We start from the raw sequence: 21,541 nt of genomic DNA on the forward strand, positions 1-21,541 counted from the left end.
TACATACATACATACATACATACATACATACACACGAGCAGGGTGTGCATACACATTGTGTAAGCAAGCAAACTGTGCTTCTCCATTGTCTAGGGTTGCTCACCTGCATTTGATTTTTCATTTATTTATATTTTCATTTACACATGCCTTCTGATGGTTCTGTGATTTTTCCTGGTGTATCGGCTTCAATGTCCATCGGCACACAAAATTACCATGCTTCCCTATTGTCTTGTGTTGCTCACCTGCATTTTTTTTAAAAAAAATTCATTTTCTTTCTATTTTCATTTATGGATATTGTCCGACAATTATACGATTTATTTTCCGGTGTCCCAGCTTCGATGTATATCAGCACACAAAATTTCAGCTTTTGACATCACCCGGAAGGTACCGATCTTTAATATCAGTGAGTGAGTGAGTGAGTGAGTCAGTGAGTGGTTAGAAAGAGCTTTATGTATATATATATATATATATATATATATATATATATATATATATATATATATATATATATATATATATATATATATATATATATATATATATCAAAGACTCACTCACATGGAGGGAATAACCAATTAGCTTTCACCTGATCAATTAAACCCAGGTGGCTAGGATTAGATAAATAAATCGACTCCTCCCATGCTCTTCTAGCCAAGGAAAGCTGCATAAAGCAACCATGAAAGGCTACGTAAGGTATGCCCTTTGCTGTTTCAAACCCTTCTCAGAGTTCCTCCACAGCTGTAAAGACATTGACATAAAGTACACAAATGAGAATTCCAATGCTACGCACCCCTTCAAATCCCAATGTTATGCACCCTATATATGTAAAGCCAACAAAAATCCTATTTGTCACGTTTCCGAATGACATCTTTACATGAGGCTATTGCTCGACACTATTAAACGTTTGGCTTGCCAGAAATGCCGAACCGAAAGACATCCTTCATCTCAGAATGGTCAAAAGATAATCAGCTCCTACATATTGTGACGTCCACGGGACTTGAACAGTCCCGCCAACGTAGAATGAGCCGAAACGATGGAGGCGGTTTATTTTTTTTTATAACCCAAAGATGGCGGTTTTAATCGCTCTACCGCAAACGGGACGAGGAAGGTGGCACGAGTCGCTTTTCACTGAGTTAATAACGTTTATTTCTCTAACCAGAAATAATAAGACTCGGCAAGAGGAGGGATCCGGGGCGATTCGACGGGATGGTAGTGTGGGTTCGGGCGTGGGGAAAACACAAACAATTCCAATGGATATACAAATCTCAAACCCTCTAAGGCGCCAGGTACACACACACACACACACACACACACACACACACACACACACACACACACACACACACACACACACACACACACACACACAAAACGTAGCTGGTCCTGGTGGTCAGGCTGGCCCGTGGTGTAAACGCAACGGTCCCTGGATTGGCGGCGGACGAGCTGGTGTTGCGCTCGTCAGGGGCAGGAGACACGGTGGTGCTGTCGACCTCCTGGTCCTGGCCCAAGTCCGCTCACAGCCGCCAGGGAACCAGTTCTGGTGCCAAGTTGTGAGCGGGAGAGGGAGGCAGGTCCGCCCGCCGTTCGACCCGTACTCCGAGCCAGCAGAACCCCAGAGCCAACCGAGGTGAGGCACGAGGCACAGCAAGGCCACGAGACACGATGAATCCAGGATCGAATCAGTGCAACAAAACAGCACGTTCCCAGCACAACAGCCTCCACCAAAACGGTCTTTCTTTACCGATCTTCTTCCTCCCACGCCTTTTCTCCGAACAGAACCTTTTTATCCTCGAGTCCTCGTCACTTCCAATCGAGCCGTTTTATTGGCCCTCGCCGTCGCCTTCCGCCAATCGTGATCACGGGGCGGAGCCATCCGCAGCACTGTCCTGTGACATCACGGCAAGCCTCCAGGGAATACTAACAGGGTTTACGCAGACACACTTACCCTATCCCATCTCCCTATCTAATTACGTGACAATTATCATTTCCCCGTTGAAGAAATGGACATTTACTAGACAACTTATCACCACTGAATTGCTACTTATTACATCGAGATCCTGGTAAACTCGAACAGCATGGCATACCTAATTAAACATCCTAATTACCCTTTGAATGCATACCCCCCCCCCTCAGACGTAACAATATTCTCAATAACATTGTGCAGAAATGCTCACACAGAACGGGTTTTTTCAATGTTAACCACCACTTGGAGAAGCGAGAGGAACAGACTTGACGTGGACAGTGTGAAATCAAAGGTCTAGATCTGCATCAATTTTTCAGAATAATGCAAAGACATGTACATTCACTTCCTGGTGGAAAAAAAAACTTCTGAAGAACTCCAGAAAAGGACAGACATATAAACACTAGTCGACCCTAGAATTGTGGGTACACATTTAGTCTGTGATCGTCTTTATATAATAACTGTGGTTATTATGGATGAGCATAAAATTTCAGTTTTGAAAGAAAGCATCACTGTGCATAAAGGCAACTGTCCTCTATTCTTGAAGTCCCTCAATGGCCACCCGATATGAGAGCTGTTTTTTCTGTCTGTGTGTCACCATTTTTTCAGGGATGGCCAAATGTATCTTTGTTAAGCTTTCAGAGGTTCATCAGTGTTCGCCGGGGAGTGTTTTAGGCAAAAATAATTTTTGGGAAAAAAAAAAAAGGTGGCCGACCTTTGTAGCTCTGTGAAAGGTAATATTAAATTATCCCCGACCTCATTCCTTAGTGGGTATAGGGAAGTGCTTTCGGTCCCCACAAAAACAGAATAAAAAAAAAATTTGATTTCTTCAAAATGCCAACAGGATGAGAACAGCACTGGGCAACACCTTCTGTATCCCTGCTCATACTACATAAGACAATTATTTGTATGTGTGTATGTTTGTATATCTGGAAATTACAGGAAAAAAAAACACGGCCGATTCGATCTCCACCAAAATTTGCTTTGCATACATGTTGGTAGTATTCAGGGTCAGGTTGTAGGCCTAAGGACACCCCCCCCCTCTGTGAGGGGAGGGGGGAGACGACTTGCCAATGCTCCCAAAGGGAGCGGGTGTTTCTAGTCGTTATAAAAGCGATACTTGCCTGAAAAGTTTGACTCAAAGTCACTATGTGATATATTTATTTATTTTATTGTTAATGTAAGGCCAATCAATGAAGCTTAAGGAGATAATCATAGGTTTCATTATTGTTATCGGGGCATGACCTTGCCATTGAATAAGTTCTCCAAGTCAAGGAACCGCAGGGAACACAGTGGTGTCAGAATTTAAACCTGTAATCCCCAGATTACAACGCAGAAGCTCAGCAAATACGGGACTTTTGAAATGATATATGAATGCTACGTGAGGCCTTTCACACATACTACGTGTTTTTACACCGATTCCGTTCTGCTCGGTGGGCACTTTTAACCTGCCGTTACAAGCGCGAAATTTTAGATGAAGGAGTGGTAATTTAAAACAGGTTAACCGCAACTGTTATGTTCTGGAATGAAAATCAGACTCACGGTAATATAGGACAATGAGAAATATCTGTGGAAAAGAGGAGTTGGGTTCATACCATTTCCTGTTAATACAATTAGCTCGCAGTGGCCCTGGTTATAACACACATACACACACACACATACACACACACACACACACACACACACACACACACACACACACACGCTTCTCCTTTCAACAATAGATGCAAAAATCAAGTATAATCTTTCTTGTGGTCCAGGCACCAAAAAAAATCTAAGTTTATAACGACACTCACAGCCCACACAACTCCCACTCACACCCCCCCCATACAAGATTAATAGTAAATATCATCATCTTTAACTTACCCTGTGTATCGATAAGCCCCAGATATGACATTCCCATCGGTGTTAAGAAGCCCGAAGGTTTGGTTATAACGCACCATCGTCGGCCTTTCATGGGCCCACATTGCTGAGAGTTCTTGCAATATGAACTATATGATATCAACTCCTTGGACGAGTTGATCAGGGAGTTCTCCAACTGTTTCGTTGTGCAGAGGCACAGCCCTTTCTCACAGGTCCACTTATAAGCACTTTTGGCTTCTTAAAAAGTTTTTTTTTTTTAGTATTTCATTATACGGTCCTTATCTGGGAAGCATGAAAGATGTCCAGGCCTCCCCGATTTACTTCATTACTCGGGATTTCTGCATGCACGTGCCGAGCAATCAGGGTGGAAATACGTCATTTTGAAAGTCACGTATTGAGCAAACCCAGAACCCCATGTAAGGCAGATGGCTTGCTAATAACCCCTTGTATTTTCAAAAAGATCCTTAAATTACATTACTCACCTTTATAATGTCATGAAATAAATGTACAAGGATTCTTGGTAATTAAACAATCATTGTATTCAACGTTATAAAGACATGTAGCAATGATGACATACTTTGTGTCTATATCGAGCAGGGTGGAGTCCAGCTTGTGTTTGGAACAAAACATTGCATTCCTGGGATACAGTTCCGTGATGGCAGGAACTTGCAATGGGGTGACGATGGCAAACAGAGCCAGCTGAGCTGCCCCTTTCACCATCTGGCCTGGCAGCAACTTTAAGTTCCCGTTGACCTGCATAGTCTGCATTTGAGAAGATGATGTAATCAGTATAATCGTGAGCCACCGTCTTCAGTGGTAACCTGTGTCAGGTAATTTCCTTGCGTCTCACCAAAAAACCTGCAGAGTTGTCCGAGAGACAACGCAGTTTGCAGTTGAAGTTGCGGTTGACCAGCGCAGGCGTTTTTAGCACAAGGTTCTTTTGTTCTTCGGTACAACAGGCTTCCTCCGCACATCCTGAGGAATATAAGCCCACAGAGCATTGTGTCTCATCAAGTTGTTATTTTTCCAGCAAATATAATTTTGTTTGAAAAGAAGGAATTAACAAAGCGTCTCAGATTATGCATTAAACTATGATAAAATATAATATTATGACATGAATATTCTTATGAAAACTTTTAAAGTTCTTCAAATCTGTTCTCTTCTAAAGTAATAACAGAAGCTTTGAAGCTTCATTTATGACGGTTTCAGCCAACTCGGCCCTGCTAGCCAATTTTAGTGGAGAATCCTTACAATGAGCTTGTACTTTGAAACGTAGTAATCGGTTTTAAAGCAAAAATGCCAAGTAAATGTTTAAAATGCTCTCTTTAAAGATGCTTGTACTAAAAAATAAATAAACAGCTTTCTCAAGCACTAACCATCCTTGTCAATAAAACAGTGGGTCCAGTTTAATTGATTCCAGAACATCTCGCGGTCATGAAGATGCACCAACTCCAATGCGTTCTGGTGCAGTAGGTCTGTCTGTGAGGTTTTAGAATAGACAAATAACAAATGAAAGTGTATGTATTGTAGGAAGTGAGTTCAAAAAGTTTTAGGAATGAGATACAACAGTTCAAGAAATGCTCTTTTTTTTTTTCTTCCAAAATATAAATAAAGAACTTTTTTTTTCTTACTAAATATAAATACTAATACTATATACACTTCATTAAAAAAAAAAACTAGAAGGGCACTCGGTAGAGCACATACCTCTGCCACGTAATACCTGATCCATGAGAACATATCGGGTCCATTACATTTTTGAAATATCATGCTACATATCGTTTTTGGCCCCGTCTCTCAATGGTGAAGAATCTCTTTGAAAATGAAATAATTATCGTATCCAGATCTGGATTCGCATCTTCACCAGAATCGAAACAATTCATTGTGGTCACACACCCAACCTGTCCACCAAGTTTCACCTGAATCCGTCCACAACTTCTTGAGATATCGTGCTATATTTTAGTTTAGCCCGATTTCTCAATGGTGAAGAATCACTTGAAAAATTCTAATCGTTGGATCCGGATCTCCAATAAAATCCAATCGGTTTGTCCTTGTCACACACCCAACCTGCCCACAAATTTTCATCTGGATCCGTCAACATATTTTTGAGATATCCTGTACACAAAGACAAACAGACAGACCAACAGACAGAGATAGGTGAAAACATAACCTCTTTCACCTTCGGTGTCGAAGGTAACAAGCAACAAATGGTATATCCAAATATGTTTACATTGTGGTTGAAGAGGACAAGCATATTGACCTGTACACGCCATGAAACAAACATCATGACAATGGAAGCCAAAGTTAAGTTGCTCCACAAAAACAATATAGCCATTTATAATGAGCATGAAAATTGGCAACTATGCCAGTCCACAAATTATAATCACAGACTAGTTTACATTGGCAGAAATGTCCCAACTCAGTGTTTGCCTCCAAATATCGTGTACCCAACACAACCCACTCAGTGCCCACAACGCCTTCCCCGGAGTGTCCCCAAAGCCCTCGTACTGCCTTCTTGGCTACGCTGGAGTGTCCCCAGCGCCATTGTACTACCAGTGCCTTCCACACTATGTGTCCAACCTCGACTCTTCATTGGTGATGGGCCCAGATGGCAACAGTGTCCATGTTCTCAAATCCGGGTCTGCTGCTCTTGCTTCTCCTTTGTCTGTTCTTTTCAGCCTGTCCTCCTTTAAACCGCCTTCCATCTGCCCGGAAGTCCACTAACTTTACTCCCTTTCATGAAAAGGGTCAAACAATATATCCCCTAAAACTGAATGTCAGTGAGCTTACTTCCAATGATAAACAAAGTCATGGAATCCATTATATCGCTGCCAATGTCGTCTTTCTTCTTTTCAAACAGCTTCATCTCTGATCATCAGTTTTGATTCAGGCCCAGTCATTCAACTATGGACTTGCTGCTGTTTTTCTCTCAGCAATGGTCGTAGGCCCTAAATCTCAAAGAAAATGTCAGAAAGGTTTGTGTGGACATATATAAGGATTTGTACTTGTCTGGCATTGTGCCCCTCTTGCCAGGCTCACTGCCTGCAGCACACAAGGCCACCTTCATATCTGGCTTTTGGACTTCTGTACTTGTGGAGTCAGTGCATTGTCATCAATGGAACCCTCTCCTGAGGCTTAGGTGCTCCAAAGTAGTGTCTTAGGCCCAGTCTTGTTCCTCATATACAAAACGACCTCATCTTATGCTTGGGGAAACCTTAAGTATTCGTTTTTGCAGATGACTCCACATTCTCGTGTCATACCCCCCCCCCCCATCCCACTGTCAGGCAGCCAGCAGTTGCATCACTCTCTGCTGATCTGTAATTGATGAGGTGCCAGTCTGACAAATGGAGCATGTCATTGAATCCCAATAACGATGTTCATGAGGCATTGGTGTAACCCCCAGGTGACCTTACAGAGGTCTCTCTGTGAATTGTCCAGTCTAACAGCACATTTTCAGTGCCCTATAAATGACACTGCAATGACTATTCTATTGGAATGAAACCCTTCTAGAACCATCCTAATGATGCGAGTAAACTAATTTGGTGTTAAATTAAGCCTCGTCATTCCAAACCTGGTTTAGACCATGTGGGTGGCTCATTACCTCCGCCGCCGAAGGTGAAGGAGGTTATGTTTTCACCCCTTTCTGTCTGTTTGTTGCTTTGTTTGCAGGATATCTCAAAAGGTTGTGGACAGATTGGGTGTTTGACAAGGATGAACTAATTCGATTTTGGTGAATATCCAGATCCAGATCCGACTACGAGAATTTTTAAAGTGATTCTTCACCATTGAGAGATACAGCCAAAAACGATAAAAAGCACAACATCTCAAAAAGTTGGGACAGATTCGGATGAAACTTGGTGGACACGTTGGGTGTGTGACAAGGAAGAATTGATTCAATTTTGATGAAGATGCGTATCCGGATCTGATAATTTTTTAAGTGTTTCTTCGCCGTTGAGAGATAGGGCTCAACTAATACGTGGCACGATATCTCAAAAAGTTGTTGACGAATTCGGATGAAACTTGGTGGACACGTATGGTGTGTGACCATGACAAATTGATTCGATTTTGGTGAAGATCCGAATCCGATCTGGATACGAGAATTATTTAATTTTAAAAGGGGTTCTTCACCATTGAGAGAAAGGGCCAAAAACGATAAAGTTCTGTATGGCATAATATTTCAAAAAATGTATCGGGCCCGACATGTTCTCGTGGGTCAGGCATGACGTGGTGGAGGTATGCGCTCTACCGAGTGCCCTTCTAGTTTAGAGAGTGTTGATGTTGATCCTGTGCAGAGGTTACACCGATTATGTGAGACACGTGATTTGCACGCAAATTTCCACGACTGCTCAGTTCACGGAAGGATAATTGTCATATTAGATGATACACATCCAATTTGGTGATTGGATTAATTTCCTCATTGAGTTTATTTTCTCGAGATTATGATTCGCATACAAATGACGAAGAAATATCTGAATTGTGAATCCAAAATGTATTTCACAGTTTAAAGGTTGTTGCCTAATTTTTTGTTTGTGAGCATGCAATATATTGAAAAATAAACCAAAAAAAGTTGGCATTTCTTGGACTATTGTGAGAATCTCATCCTGATAACTTTTGAACTCTCCACATCAAATCTATACAAGCTCTTTCGAACCACTCACTGACTTACTGATATAAACGTTTAGTTCTTTCAAGGTGGGCTAGAAAGTTAAAATTTTGTCCGCTGGTGTAAATGGAAGTCACAATTCCAGAAATAAATCACAAAACTGTCCTATAATGTCTGTAAACAAAAATATCCATGCACAAAGGTGGGCTGGTGGTGTTTCACTCTCTCAGCCAGGAGAGGGGCGGAACTTTGACTGTGCAGGTGGCGCATCTCACACTCAGCCGGGAGGGGGCAGAGCTTGGACTGGGAATAAATAAAGAGCTAATACTGCTCACACACTCCTTCATTTAACTTATTTATTTATCTGCTTGTAGAATGCCAACACATTTCACGAGTATGATATAAGGTTATTGACGAGGGCCGTTCACAAAGTTCTCTGAACGAGACACAATACTTACAAGAAACGTCATATATATATATATATATATATATATATATATATATATATATATATATATATATATATATATATATATATATATATATATTTTTTTTTTTTTTTTTTAAGTAAAAAAGTACACAAAATTAGAAATAACTTTTTTCTTTTCTGAAAAAAGTGGGGGGAGTGGGAGAGGGGGGAGGGGTTGAGGTTTTTATGGGGGGAGGCAGTCATTTCGTTTTTACCAAAATGAGTGTGAACTCGTGAGTCATTTTTTCCTCTTTCCTTCTCACCCTTACCTGTAAGAAACCCAGCACATCTTGTACCGCTGCAGATACATAAAAGATAAGTCCATCATCGGTAATGACAATGAGGAATCCATTAAGAATCTGTTGGGGATAAGATAACACGGAACCACAAGTCAGTTACAGGTTTGTTTGGTTTTTTTTTTTTCAACAAAAGAGAGACGTGAAAAAGGCAGGTGACATTTTCGAAAATAAGGAAGGAAAATGTGCGGCAGGTGAGGAATGTGCAAATGTGTAGGAAGTCAAAGCGGTTGGCACAGTGTGTTTGTGACTGGAGTAATGAGGTGAAACATGGTGAGGAAGCATGAAAGGTTTGGTATAACAAGCACATAATAATACCAGATGGGGTGAAGGGAAAACTTTTTTTTTATTAATTCTGTGGTTTGAGCAAAGATGGGAATGAATGATCCATAAGAGTAGAATAAAGAAAACACAATGAAGGTTTAACTTCCTTCTTGATTTGTGAAAGCCATGGTTTATTTTGTTTGTTTACTTACTAGTTTATTGAGTTATAAAGGGTGGCTAAGCAATCGGTTCATGTCTGTCTGTCCATCCGTCTGTCTTATCAGTATATGATTGTGGAACGGCTGATTTAAATTGAATGTAATATTTTGAACACGAATCAGAAGACAAGTGTTTCGTTTTACCATACATTGGCTCTGAATTCGACCCGACCAGAAACGCGCAGAGAGGAGCAAGGTTTATTTATTTATTTATTTATTTTCCCCTCTATATGCCTGCCTGCTGACAGTCAAACAAAATTGAAAGTAATTCCAAACAGGAAACTTGCTGTTTTTAAGGAGTCATAATGGACACATGACAGGCACGAATAGCTTATGTAACGTGTTAGATAGGGTGGTGTGTTAGATGCTGAACAAAGCGACGGTAACCTCTGGAATTAATTTATCTATATGCCTTTAAACCTTTATTGAAATTGAATTATATATATATGAAGACTGTATAAAACAAATCACCTTCATAATACTTCCAAGAACCATGCAATATATGGCTATATCACATGAGAGGGGTTGGCAAGCCTGGTGTTGGCTCAGTGGTTAGGGTGGCAGCTTGGGATCCTAGGGTCCTGAGTTCAAGCCCCGTCGGCTGCTGAATTGATACGCCAGGGGGTTGACTCAGCCTGACATCCTTCCGAAGTCGGTGAAATGAGTACCAACTTACTACATCAGTGGCACAGCTGCGCTCCCAGCAATGTTGCAACCAGCAGCTACAGACTGCATATGAAATAACCATACTAAAATACGCCATTTGGTATCTGTCTGTCTGACCATGATACATTCAGTCGTTACTTATCCAATCTAAACCAAACTCTCCAGGAAGATTAAACGTCACACGATGGAGGTTGTAGCGACTTAATTTGCCCCCCTCCCCAAAGAGATTTTCCACCTTGAGTGAAATCCATGTTAAGATGGCTATTCTTGGCATTTTTCCAAGGCCGCTTCTAAAAACAAAAGTAATAATCACAGCAAAAATGATGACAAAATAATATTAATACTTTTTACAAAACAACAATATTTATATGAACAATATCCTCCCCTCCCCCAAATGTGTTTTTCTCCCTGGACAGACGCAATGTTTACATGTATAAACAGCTTATCGTGGCGTTTCATGGGGCACCTTTACTGGAGGTAAAACATGATTACCTTTTTAACCAGTTGTGACTGTTGTTTAACACTATGGCCCAGTTGTGACTTTTATTCCATGCATAAACCTATGCTCCCATATGGAGCGGGTGTACTAGTAATAACTCAAGAAAATAAAATTTTATGTTCTGAATAACCCTTTTATTCATGTAAATAAATAGCACAAAAACAATGCACACACATGTTAATTAAGGATATAGTTTGGACAAATTTTCAACTTGAGGTCCCTCACGCTATTTTCCCCATCACCCCCTAAATTTGTGCATCACGGATTTGCGGTTAATGGGGATTTTCAAGACTGTAACCCCCACGAATGGAAAGGCCCTCCTGTATATATTTGAACAACTGTGCAGAGTATCGTGTTCCATGAACTCTCTAGTCTGTTTATTTGTTTGTTTACAAATTCTCCTTTCAACCCGTGGTCTTAGGATGACGCTCGAGTTTTAACTTCAACTCACTTATTAAAAACTGCTCGTCCGGTCCAGCAAAGCAAAGTAAGTCCAATTACCGAAGTCATAGAGCACCCTTATCTTCCAAAAACACCATTAAAACTAGAGGGGCAGCACTCGGTAGAGTGCAAAACCTCCGCCGCCAATACTGCTGGGTCACTTAAGTGAACCTGATATCCTATTCATTGTAGGTCAAAACGGATCAGACTCCACTGAACCACGATTGAATAAACTAAACTAGATCGACGCGCATGTAGAAATGCCAAAAAAATTAAATCGAATTTTTTTTCAAAAAAGGGTGCAAAATTTCTGTTTTGTTTTTTTCTCTAACAAATTTTTTTTGGGGGGGGGGGTTGGAAATCACTTAAAACATGAAGAAATGTAAAAAAAAAAATTCAAATATTTTTCAAATAAAATAGAAATTTTTTTGAAAAGAAGTTGCTAATTTTTTTTTCTCCAACAAATTATTTTTTGGGGTTGAAAATCACTTAAAACATGCAGAAATGCAAAAACAAAAATTCAAATATTTTTCAAATAACCGAAATTTTTTTGAAAAAAAGTTGCAAAATTTGATTTTTTTATCTCACGAATTTTTTTGGTGGAGTTGGAAATCACTTAAAACATGTAGAAATGCAAAAACAAAAATTCAAATATTTTTCAAATAAAATCGAAATTTTTTTGAAAAAAAGTTGCAAAATTTGGTTTTTTTTTTGCTCTAACAAATTTTTTGGGGGGGGGGGTTGGAAATCACTTAAAACATGAAGAAATGTAAAAAAAAAAATTCAAATATTTTTCAAATAAAATAGAAATTTTTTTGAAAAGAAGTTGCTAATTTTTTTTTCTCTAACAAATGTTTTTTTTGGGGGGGGGTTGGAAATCACTTAAAACATGTAGAAATGCAAAATCAAAAATTCAAATATTTTTCAAATAAAATCGAAATTTTTTTGAAAAAAGTTGCAAAATTTTGGTTTTTTTTCTCTAACAAATTTTTTTTTTGGTTGGAAATCACTTAAAACATGTAGAAATGCAAAAACAAAAATTCAAATATCTTTCAAATAAAATCGAAATTTTTTTTGAAAAAAGTTGCAAAATTTTGGTTTTTTTTCTCTAACAAATTTTTTTTTTGGTTGGAAATCACTTAAAACATGTAGAAATGCAAAAACAAAAATTCAAATATTTTTCAAATAAAATCGAAATTTTTTTGAAAAAAGTTGCAAAATTTTGTTTTTTTTTCTCTAACAAATTTTTTTTTTGGTTGGAAATCACTTAAAACATGTAGAAATGCAAAAACAAAAATTCAAATATTTTTCAAATAAAATCGAAATTTTTTTGAAAAAAGTTGCAAAATTTTGTTTTTTTTTCTCTAACAAATTTTTTTTTGGTTGGAAATCACTTAAAACATGTAGAAATGCAAAAACAAAAATTCAAATATTTTTTCAAAATGGCCGCCATAGCGGCCATATTGGACTTTGGACCATATCCAAAATCTAACGGCATGATCCTTGGACCATACCTCATCCCCCCACCAAGTTTCGTCGAAATCCGTCCAGGAGTTTTTCCATAATACTGTTCACAAACAAACAAACAAACAAACAGAAAGGGGTGAAAACAGTAACCTCCGTCCATCTTCGATGGCGGAGGTTAATAAGGATAAGATGATATACCCTCGTTCAAATCGATTCTTCCTCATAAACCCTTTGGGTCTGACTTTAAATATTATCCTCTTTGCCATTAAAAAAAACCCAACACATGATTGTTACCTCCACCACTAAAGGTGATTGGAGGTTATCTCTGTTTATTTGTTTGTCTCACAAGGTTATGGATGGATTTGGATAAAACTTGGAGGACAGGTCGAGTCCATGACAAGGAGGAATTATTTAGGTTTTTGTGCAGATCCAGTTCCAGATATTATAATTTTTTAAAGTGATTCTTCACCATTAAGAGATCAGGCCAAAACGATACATAGCACAATTTCTCATAACGTTCTGGATGGATTCAGATGAAACTTTGTGACAGATTAGGTGTGTGACAAGGACCAATTGAGTGGACTTTGGTTAAGGTCAAGATACAGATCTGACCTATCAATGGGATACAAAACATAAACTGTTCAGCCTGGTGGAGTTATACACTCAACTGAGTGCCATTCTCATTGTTGATGTGATTTATTAATATGACATCATGGGAAAATGAAGTGTAAACCTCTGAAAAAGATAAATGTAGAATAATTACATGTCCATTTCATTGTGACCTAATCATGTAATACTGTATTGTGGTGAATGTTTTCACATTGGGATCCAACGTGGAAGCAACAATCTCAACATCGGGTGTGTCCAGCTCCAGCAGCAATCACTGCATTGAGGTCCAGGGAGTGTGTATACAGTACTCTGGGCAGTTTGAAATGGATTGTGTAGGTAGATAGGTCTTGTGAATGATTCCGTCCTGAGCGGGAGTCGTTATCTTGGGACGTCCACTTATTGACATATCCCTTGTTGATTGAGTGACTTGATAATGTCTTCGGAGGTTATAAACAGTTCCTCTCCTGACGTTGAAGAGCCTTGTAACATGGCTAATGGAAAACCCTACTTGAAGGTGTCCAATGATTTGATTCCTCTTATTTTCTGACAGATATGGCATTGTAATAGCTTGTTACCCGATACACGTGAAGCGAAGGTCGGGGTTAAGCAATTGGTTAATGTCCGTCCATCCATCTGTCTCATCAGTTTATGATCAAGGACCAACTTATTTAAATTGAATGTTATATTATGAACACTAATCAGACAATGAATAGGAAGACATGTCTTTCATTTCAACATTCTTTGGCTTTGAATTCATCCCCACTGCACATGTGCAAAGTGGAGTGAGATAATATTTTCACCATCTGCCTGCCTGGCAATCAAACAAAATTGAAAATCATTCCAAACAAGAAACTTACTGTTTATAAGGACATCATAAAGGACACAAATAACAGGTACGGATAACTAATGTAACGTGTTAGATGTGGTGATGCGATCGACTGCAGAAAATGGCGGGAAATTTCGTGATTCATTTATTTCTACGACGATTACAATCTTCATTTTATTTAAAATTGAATTATATACTTGAACAATGCAGAACACAAATCACGTGTCATAATACTCCCAAGAACCTCCAGTTTTACAGTCCTTCAATTTCAATAAAGGTTCAATGGGGGTGGTGTATAAGGGTGATATTCGAGACTGCTTCTGGACTACTTCAATAGGACTAAACTTTCGGATTTTTTTAACGATCGTTAAAATCATTATTTCATTAAAATTGAAATCCATCCATTCATCGACCGGGACCATATTCTGTACAGAGCGTCGTTGCTGCCGAAGCAGTCTCCTGGGCTATTGGGCACAATACTGGACGGGTCGCCACTCTGACGCAGGATACTCGAATGGCTCAATCATTCCAACAAGCTGGTACTCATTTTGCTGACCTCGGAAGGATGACAGGCTGAGTAAACCCCACCTGGTATTAATTGAATGACCGAGCAGGATTTGAACTGAGGATCCAAGGATCCCAAGCCCACCACCCAAAATTGAAATACAGTTCTGTATATACTGTGCTTGAACACTGCACAGAGTATCGTGTTCTATGAACTTTTTCGTTAAAGGATGTAATAAGTGTGTTTTTCAGATGATCCACAGACTGCTGTCTCGGAAAGACTTTCAAATTTTCTCAGAATTCCTCATATCACTTCTAAAAACGTAAGGGTGCACGTGTTGGACTTGTTGAATGGTTATTGATCGAGGCAGTTGTGTTACGTGGAAACTTGCAATTAGGTGTTCTGCACATCCCTCATGCCAAAAAGGCACCTGTAATAAATGCTGGAAGAGTCCTTCAACAATTACATTATCAGTTCCACATTTTCGTTTTTTTAATAGCGGAGAGTATACAAGTTCCATTAAAAAGAACTTTAACGCAGGAGACTACTCGGCCCATCAAAGCTGGCACAGTGGTTGCCAACCTATGGCTGTTTGTTTGTGCTCTATCCTTTTTAAATGCTAAGCATCAAGTGAGGAAGCAGCATGTACCATTTTTAAAGTCCTTGGTAATGACTTGGCTGGAGATTGATATGTAGACTTTCCAAACTCAGATTGGATGCTTTGACCATTACACCACCGAGTCTAGTTGAATGGACTTTGGGTGTATTCTACTTAATTGTCAAAACCTCACACTTTAGATTTCACACTCCACCATCTATTATTGGGGTTAGCTTTCACTACAACAGCCACTCTTTCTTTTCCTTCCTCAAAAAGCAAGCTGGGACAGTCCTCCAGTTGCATTCAATGTTCTTTTGAAGGTCATATTCAGGGCATTACTTCATGTCGTTTCATTTGTTGTATAATATGGATTCAACTTTGTGTCAGCCAAAGCAATCCATCCAATCCAATCCGTTGGGACCATACTCTACACAGAGCGTCAGTGCTGCCAAAGCAGTCTCCTGGGTGAATGGGAGCAATCCTGGGCAGGTCACTACTCCAACATATGATATTCGAATATCTCAATCATCCTACCAAGCTAGTAGTCATTTTACTGACCTCAGAAGGATGACAGGCTGAGTCAACCACACCTGGTATTGATTCAACAGCCAAGCAGGATTTGAACTCAGGACCCTCGGATCCCAACCTCACCACCCTAACCATTAAGCCAACACCAGACATGCAAAGCAATGGTTGACTCAAAATTTATGTCTTCTTTTTGTTTCCTCCTTTATCCCACCACTACACACACACACACACACACACACACACACACACACACACACACACACACACACACACACACACACACACACACACACACACACGCATTTACAGGCCATTTTCCCCACTAAAGCAGGGGTTAGCCTTGCGGGCCCCATGACAATCTTCTCCACTTTACCCTGTTTTCTGCATCTTCCCTTCTTAATCCCCTTGCCCACATTTCCTCTTCCACCACATTTAGCCAAGTTTTTCTCGGTCTTCCCCGTCCTCTACTTCCGACTACACTCATTTCCAACACTCCTCTCACCCAGTCACTTTCATCCTTCCTCAACACATGACCCAACCATCTCAACCTGTTTCTCTTCACAACCTCCATCACAGACTCTATTCCCATCATCTTCCGCAAGTCATCATTTGTCTTCCTCTCTCTCAACGATACTCCACACATCCACCGAACCATTTGCATTTCCACCCTTTCCAGCCTTTGTTGCTGCTCCATGTTCAGTACCCATGTCTCACTCCCATAAATCATCGTACTCCTCACACATGAAGCATACACCTTTCCCTTCAGCTTCAACGACACTCCCCTCTTCGTCAGAACGCCACTCAGTTCCCGAAACTTCTTCCATGCACATCTCACTCTAGCAACCGTCGAAGAGTCTGATCCACCTTCTCCATTCAGCATGTCTCCGAGATAGCAAAATGTTTTCACACCTTCCAGCTTCACACCATCTCCAAGATCCAACTCAACAATTCCTTCATCTGCTGCTCCCTCTCTGCACACCTTACACTTGAATGTAGCTGCCACACTGGTTAATGACCCTCTCACCCCACTACATTTCTGATGAACCCATTCAGCACACATTGTACACTGAATGGAGTTCACTCCGACACCCTTCCTGCACACAGCACACGGCCACTTCCCAGTCCTTTCCACCTCACCACATGCTTTACCACTTGCCATCACCTTCGTCTTTCCGATATTCACCTTCAAACCTTTTGCCTCCATACATTCCTTCCACTTGTTCATCTTCTCCTTCAGTCCATCCATACTCTCTGCAATCAACACCAGATCATCTGCATACAGCAGCTCCCACGGTAAACCCTCCTTTACCCTCCGAGCCAGCACCTCCAACACAACTACAAATAGAAGTGGACTTAGTACCGACCCCTGGTGCACTCCTACCCTTACCTCAAACTCACCACTGTTCCCATCCTCCGTCCTTACAGCTGTGCGTGCTCTCTCGTACATGGCCATCACTACTCTGATCAACCATTCCTCCACTCCTAACTTCCTCAATGCCCATGCCATTACTTCGCGTGGAACCCTATACTATCAAATGCTTTCTCCAGATAAACAAACCCAAAAAACAACTTCTTCCTCTTCTCCATGTACTTCTCCTGCAACTGCCTTACAATAAAAATTGCATCTGTCGTTCCTCTTCGTGGCATAAATCCAAACTGCATTTCATCAATCTTTACCTTCTTCCTTATCCTCTTCTCCAACACCCTTTCCAATACCTTCATTCCATGCTCCAATAACCTTATTGCTCTATAGGAGCCACAGTCCAGAGGGTCACCTTTCCCCTTGTACAGAGGGACGAGGGTACTCAGTTCCCAATCCACTGGAATGCGGCCTTCTTTCACCACCAGTTACAGATCTCTGTCATTCTCTTCACACCCCAACTTCCCGCTGCCTTCAACATATCTCCCACAACTCCCGTCGGCCCTCCTGCTTTTCTACTCTTCATTGCTCTTATAGCTTCCTCAACTTCCTTCTCAGTTATCTTCTCTGCTGGTCCTAAAACCGGGTTACTCTCAATGTTGCTATCCCATTAATTTTCTACATTCAACAGCCTTTCCATATATCTCTTCCATCTTCCTTTAATTCCATCTGAATCCACAACAATTTGTCCCACTTCATCCTTCAAGCAACTCACCCCCGTCACATCAAATCTCTCTCTCGCTATCTGCTTTGCAATCCTGAAAACCGCTCTCTTACCTTCCTCCGAATCCAAGCGTTCTCCAAACATTTTCCTATGGGCCTCCTGCACCTTTGCAACCTCTTTCTTTGCAGCCTTCTTGGCTTCCTTATAACTTTCATGTGCTGCCTCTTCTTCCACCGTATCCTTTGCCTTTTGCCATTCCTTGAACTTCTTTCTCTTCTCTTCAATCATCTTTCCAACTTCATCATCCCACCACCATGTTTCGGAGTGCCTCGGTGGTCCTTTTGTCCATCCACATACCTCACCAACGGCTCCCAATAGACTAGCTTTCATTGACATCCAACCACTTTCAAGTTCAACCACATCATCTTCAACCATACTCAGCCTCTCTCTTAATGCTTCCTTCACTGTCACCTCTTTCAACCTCCACACCTTCATCCTCGGTTGGTACTTCACCCGCCGAATTCTCCTCGCACCTTTCACCCTTATATCGCAGACAACCAGGTGGTGCTGCAAAACAGTCTCCTCCCCTGGGATCACCTTTGTGCCCCGGAGGTTTCCCCTATCTCGCTGACGCACCATCAGGTAGTCAATGGTTGTCGTCGACCCACCTGACGTGTATGTAGTAAGCTTATTATCCGCTTTCTGGAATTGAGTATTACAGATCAACAAATCAGCTCCATCAGCAAACTCCAAGATCCTTTCACCTTCTCCATTTCTAACACCATATCCATAACCCCCATGGACTCCCCCAAAACCGTCTGGACTCCTTCCCACATGTCCATTCAAGTCTCCTCCAACCACAACAACTTCCTCATCTTTGACATTTTCCATCAACTTCTCCATCGCACACCAGAACATGTTCTTCTCTTCATCGCTTCGACCGACCTGCGAGGCATATCCCGAGATGACGTTCACCAAGAGATTTCCGATCACGATTCTCACCATCATCAACCTTTCACTCACTCTAGTCACACTCACTACACTGTCTACAAAATCCTCAGAAAACATTATACCAACACCATGCACGCCTTCCGGGCACCCTTGCCACATAAACTTGTACTTCTGCCCCTGCCTTCCCTTCACCATTCTCACACCACTTCCCTTCCACCGTGTCTCCTGCACACAACATATGTCCACTCTTCTTCTGACCAATGTTTCAACCACTTCTCCAGATCTCCCTGTCATTGTCCCTACATTCCATGTACCAAACCTCAGAAACAGATCTCCACGTGGGGCATCAGACGATTGGTCATCATAAATGGAAAAATTTCCTCCCTTGCTTCGATCGGGTTCCCCACCTTGAGTTTTAACGACAGGGGGTGAGGACCCCCACGGGGTACTTCGGGCTGGACCCTGCCCATCAGTTGTACTCATCATGGTTTCCTTTTGAGGCGATGTTTTTATGGCCGGATGCCCTTCCTGACGCCAACCCTTTAAGTCGCCTTTTACGACACGCAGAGATACGGTGTACCTATTCTGACCGGGGTACACACCAGATATCCCACCACTATATTCTTTTGCCACCACTATATTCTTTTCAATTTATTTTAATAATAGAAGTGGTTGAGGAAGAAAGCCAAACTTCTCCAAAAGCAACATTTAGGATCCACATGTATGTTCTATATCTGATACACAATGGTTGAGTAAAGATCCCTCTCAGCAATGGATTCTCTGTGAATACAGTTGTGAATGTTGCCTCAAAAACGATAAATACAAATGAGCCAGAAGTGGTGTTCATGGACACGTAACTCATTGAAAATGATGGCTGATAAAAGTTAAGCAAACCAGAAGATTGAAATGGGAATCAGACCAGAAACTGATGGGAGAGCAATGTTGGACACATGCTCTTTGCAGATGCATCCAGGTAAAAATCATTTGGCAACTAGAACAGCACTCTGTAGAGAGTATACCTCCACCAGGCTGAACAGTTTAAGTGTTGTATCCCACTGATAGGCTGGATCTGGATCCGGACCTCCAAAATCGAATCACAGTTTGTCCTCGTCACCTACCGACCTCTTCCACCAAGTTTCGTCCGAATCGGTCCACAATTTTTTGAGATATCATGCTGTATATCGTTTTTGGTTCGATCTCCCAATTGTGAAGAATCTTATATATTTTTTCCGAGTTTGTGGTTTCGTGTCGCGCTATCTTCGACTTTGTTCCGCGCTCGAGTAATGTGATATTCGGCTTACATTATCTCAAAGACATATGAGGTGCATGGTACAAAAAAAAGTAAATAAACTGGTTCTGAAACTGAAATCGTATTCCACTTACTGCATTAAAGTAAAATTACTACTGATACTCTGCATCAGTTCCTTTCTCAAACACACCCACCCCAACATGTCGCGCAGAGCGCGGGTTATGCTAGTCTCTTTAAAAGTTCTAGGATCCGGATCTTCACCAAAAACTAACAATTTTGTCCTTGTCACACACCCAACCTTTCCACCAAATTTCATCCGAATCCGTGCATAACTTTTTGAGATATCCTGTTCACAGACAGATAGACAGACAAACATGAAATATATAACCTTTTCCCACCTTCAGTTGCATAGGTAACGATTAATGACAGTTTTGTTTCAACGGACGGATGCATGAGATCAACAGTTGATGAAGCTTGTTAGGGGACCACGAGATTATTGGAGCTGTAGCTGAGCTAACAGCTCGGTGATTTACATAAAATCCATTCTGATAGATGACAAGTACAGGAAGATACTGCATCTTGCTGTTCCCTCACGAACCCAACAGTACAGCAAGATTCTTTTTCCAACAAGACACGAATCCAAAGCCATCCAGAGAATGGGATGCAACAAAGTATTGCAGGTAAAGAGGCTGAAAGAATACTCATGATACCTGAAACGATGGCCAGAGATGAATATTGGTTTAAGCTGTATGGGTTTACCAAATATATATATATATATATATATATATATATATATATATATATATATATATATATATATATATATATATATATATATATATATATAATGCGAAGGTAAAAGGCAACCGAGTAACTTGGCTGAATTGCAAGGAGGATTTTTGTATCCTTGGAACAATATTCCACAATCTTTCATTGATAAACTCCATTCTTACTCTCTCTTACCTCCAGAGCTTCAAGCAGGCAAAGCAACACCACATTGTGTCATCCTCCATCCTGAGCCATGACATTTATTACCCCTATTAACCCTTCCGAAGCCAACCCTCTGACTTGCTGGTCCCAGTGTTTCCTCTCTTTCTTCCTTTCCTGTTGGTTTATTTCTTTGCCGGTTGTGCCTAATTGTTGGCCTGCCACCACACTGTCAATTTACCCTTAACCTTCCATAAGCCTCGCTCTTGTAGAGAATGAAACAATAAAAAGAATAGCATTATGAAAATAATGTGAAATGGTGTTAGTAGACAAAGAACAAGCATTGTCAATTGTAATACATTGTACAACTTGTTTACTTTTCCTTTGTGTTGCCTTTCGCAACAACAATACATTGACAATGTAGTTGTGATTACTCGTTATTTGTGACTCCTTTAAGTTTCTTTGCTTCCACAATTATCCCCACCAGTGTGGATTTTTTTTTCCCAGGTTAGAGAGCAGGT

The 21,541-nt window shown here is 40.7% G+C and overlaps 1 protein-coding gene across 1 annotated transcript in view; it reads right to left on the reverse strand.

The window, feature by feature from the left end:
* LOC147023324 (aryl hydrocarbon receptor-like) overlaps nucleotides 1-21,541 on the reverse strand; it is a 63,595-nt gene that overhangs the window by 21,698 nt on the left and 20,356 nt on the right. Inside the window, exons 5-8 of the mRNA XM_085888589.1 lie at nucleotides 9,162-9,251; nucleotides 5,200-5,302; nucleotides 4,674-4,798; nucleotides 4,401-4,585 (exon numbers count right to left, since the gene is read on the reverse strand). Coding sequence (XP_085744715.1) covers nucleotides 4,401-4,585; nucleotides 4,674-4,798; nucleotides 5,200-5,302; nucleotides 9,162-9,251 — 503 coding nt within the window. The remainder of the gene's footprint in view (nucleotides 1-4,400; nucleotides 4,586-4,673; nucleotides 4,799-5,199; nucleotides 5,303-9,161; nucleotides 9,252-21,541) is intronic.

This window comes from Eptatretus burgeri, chromosome 7 (assembly GCF_056783735.1).
Source record: "Eptatretus burgeri isolate ZD-2024b chromosome 7, Ebu_testis_v1, whole genome shotgun sequence".
Taxonomy (NCBI): Eukaryota; Metazoa; Chordata; class Myxini; order Myxiniformes; family Myxinidae; genus Eptatretus; species Eptatretus burgeri.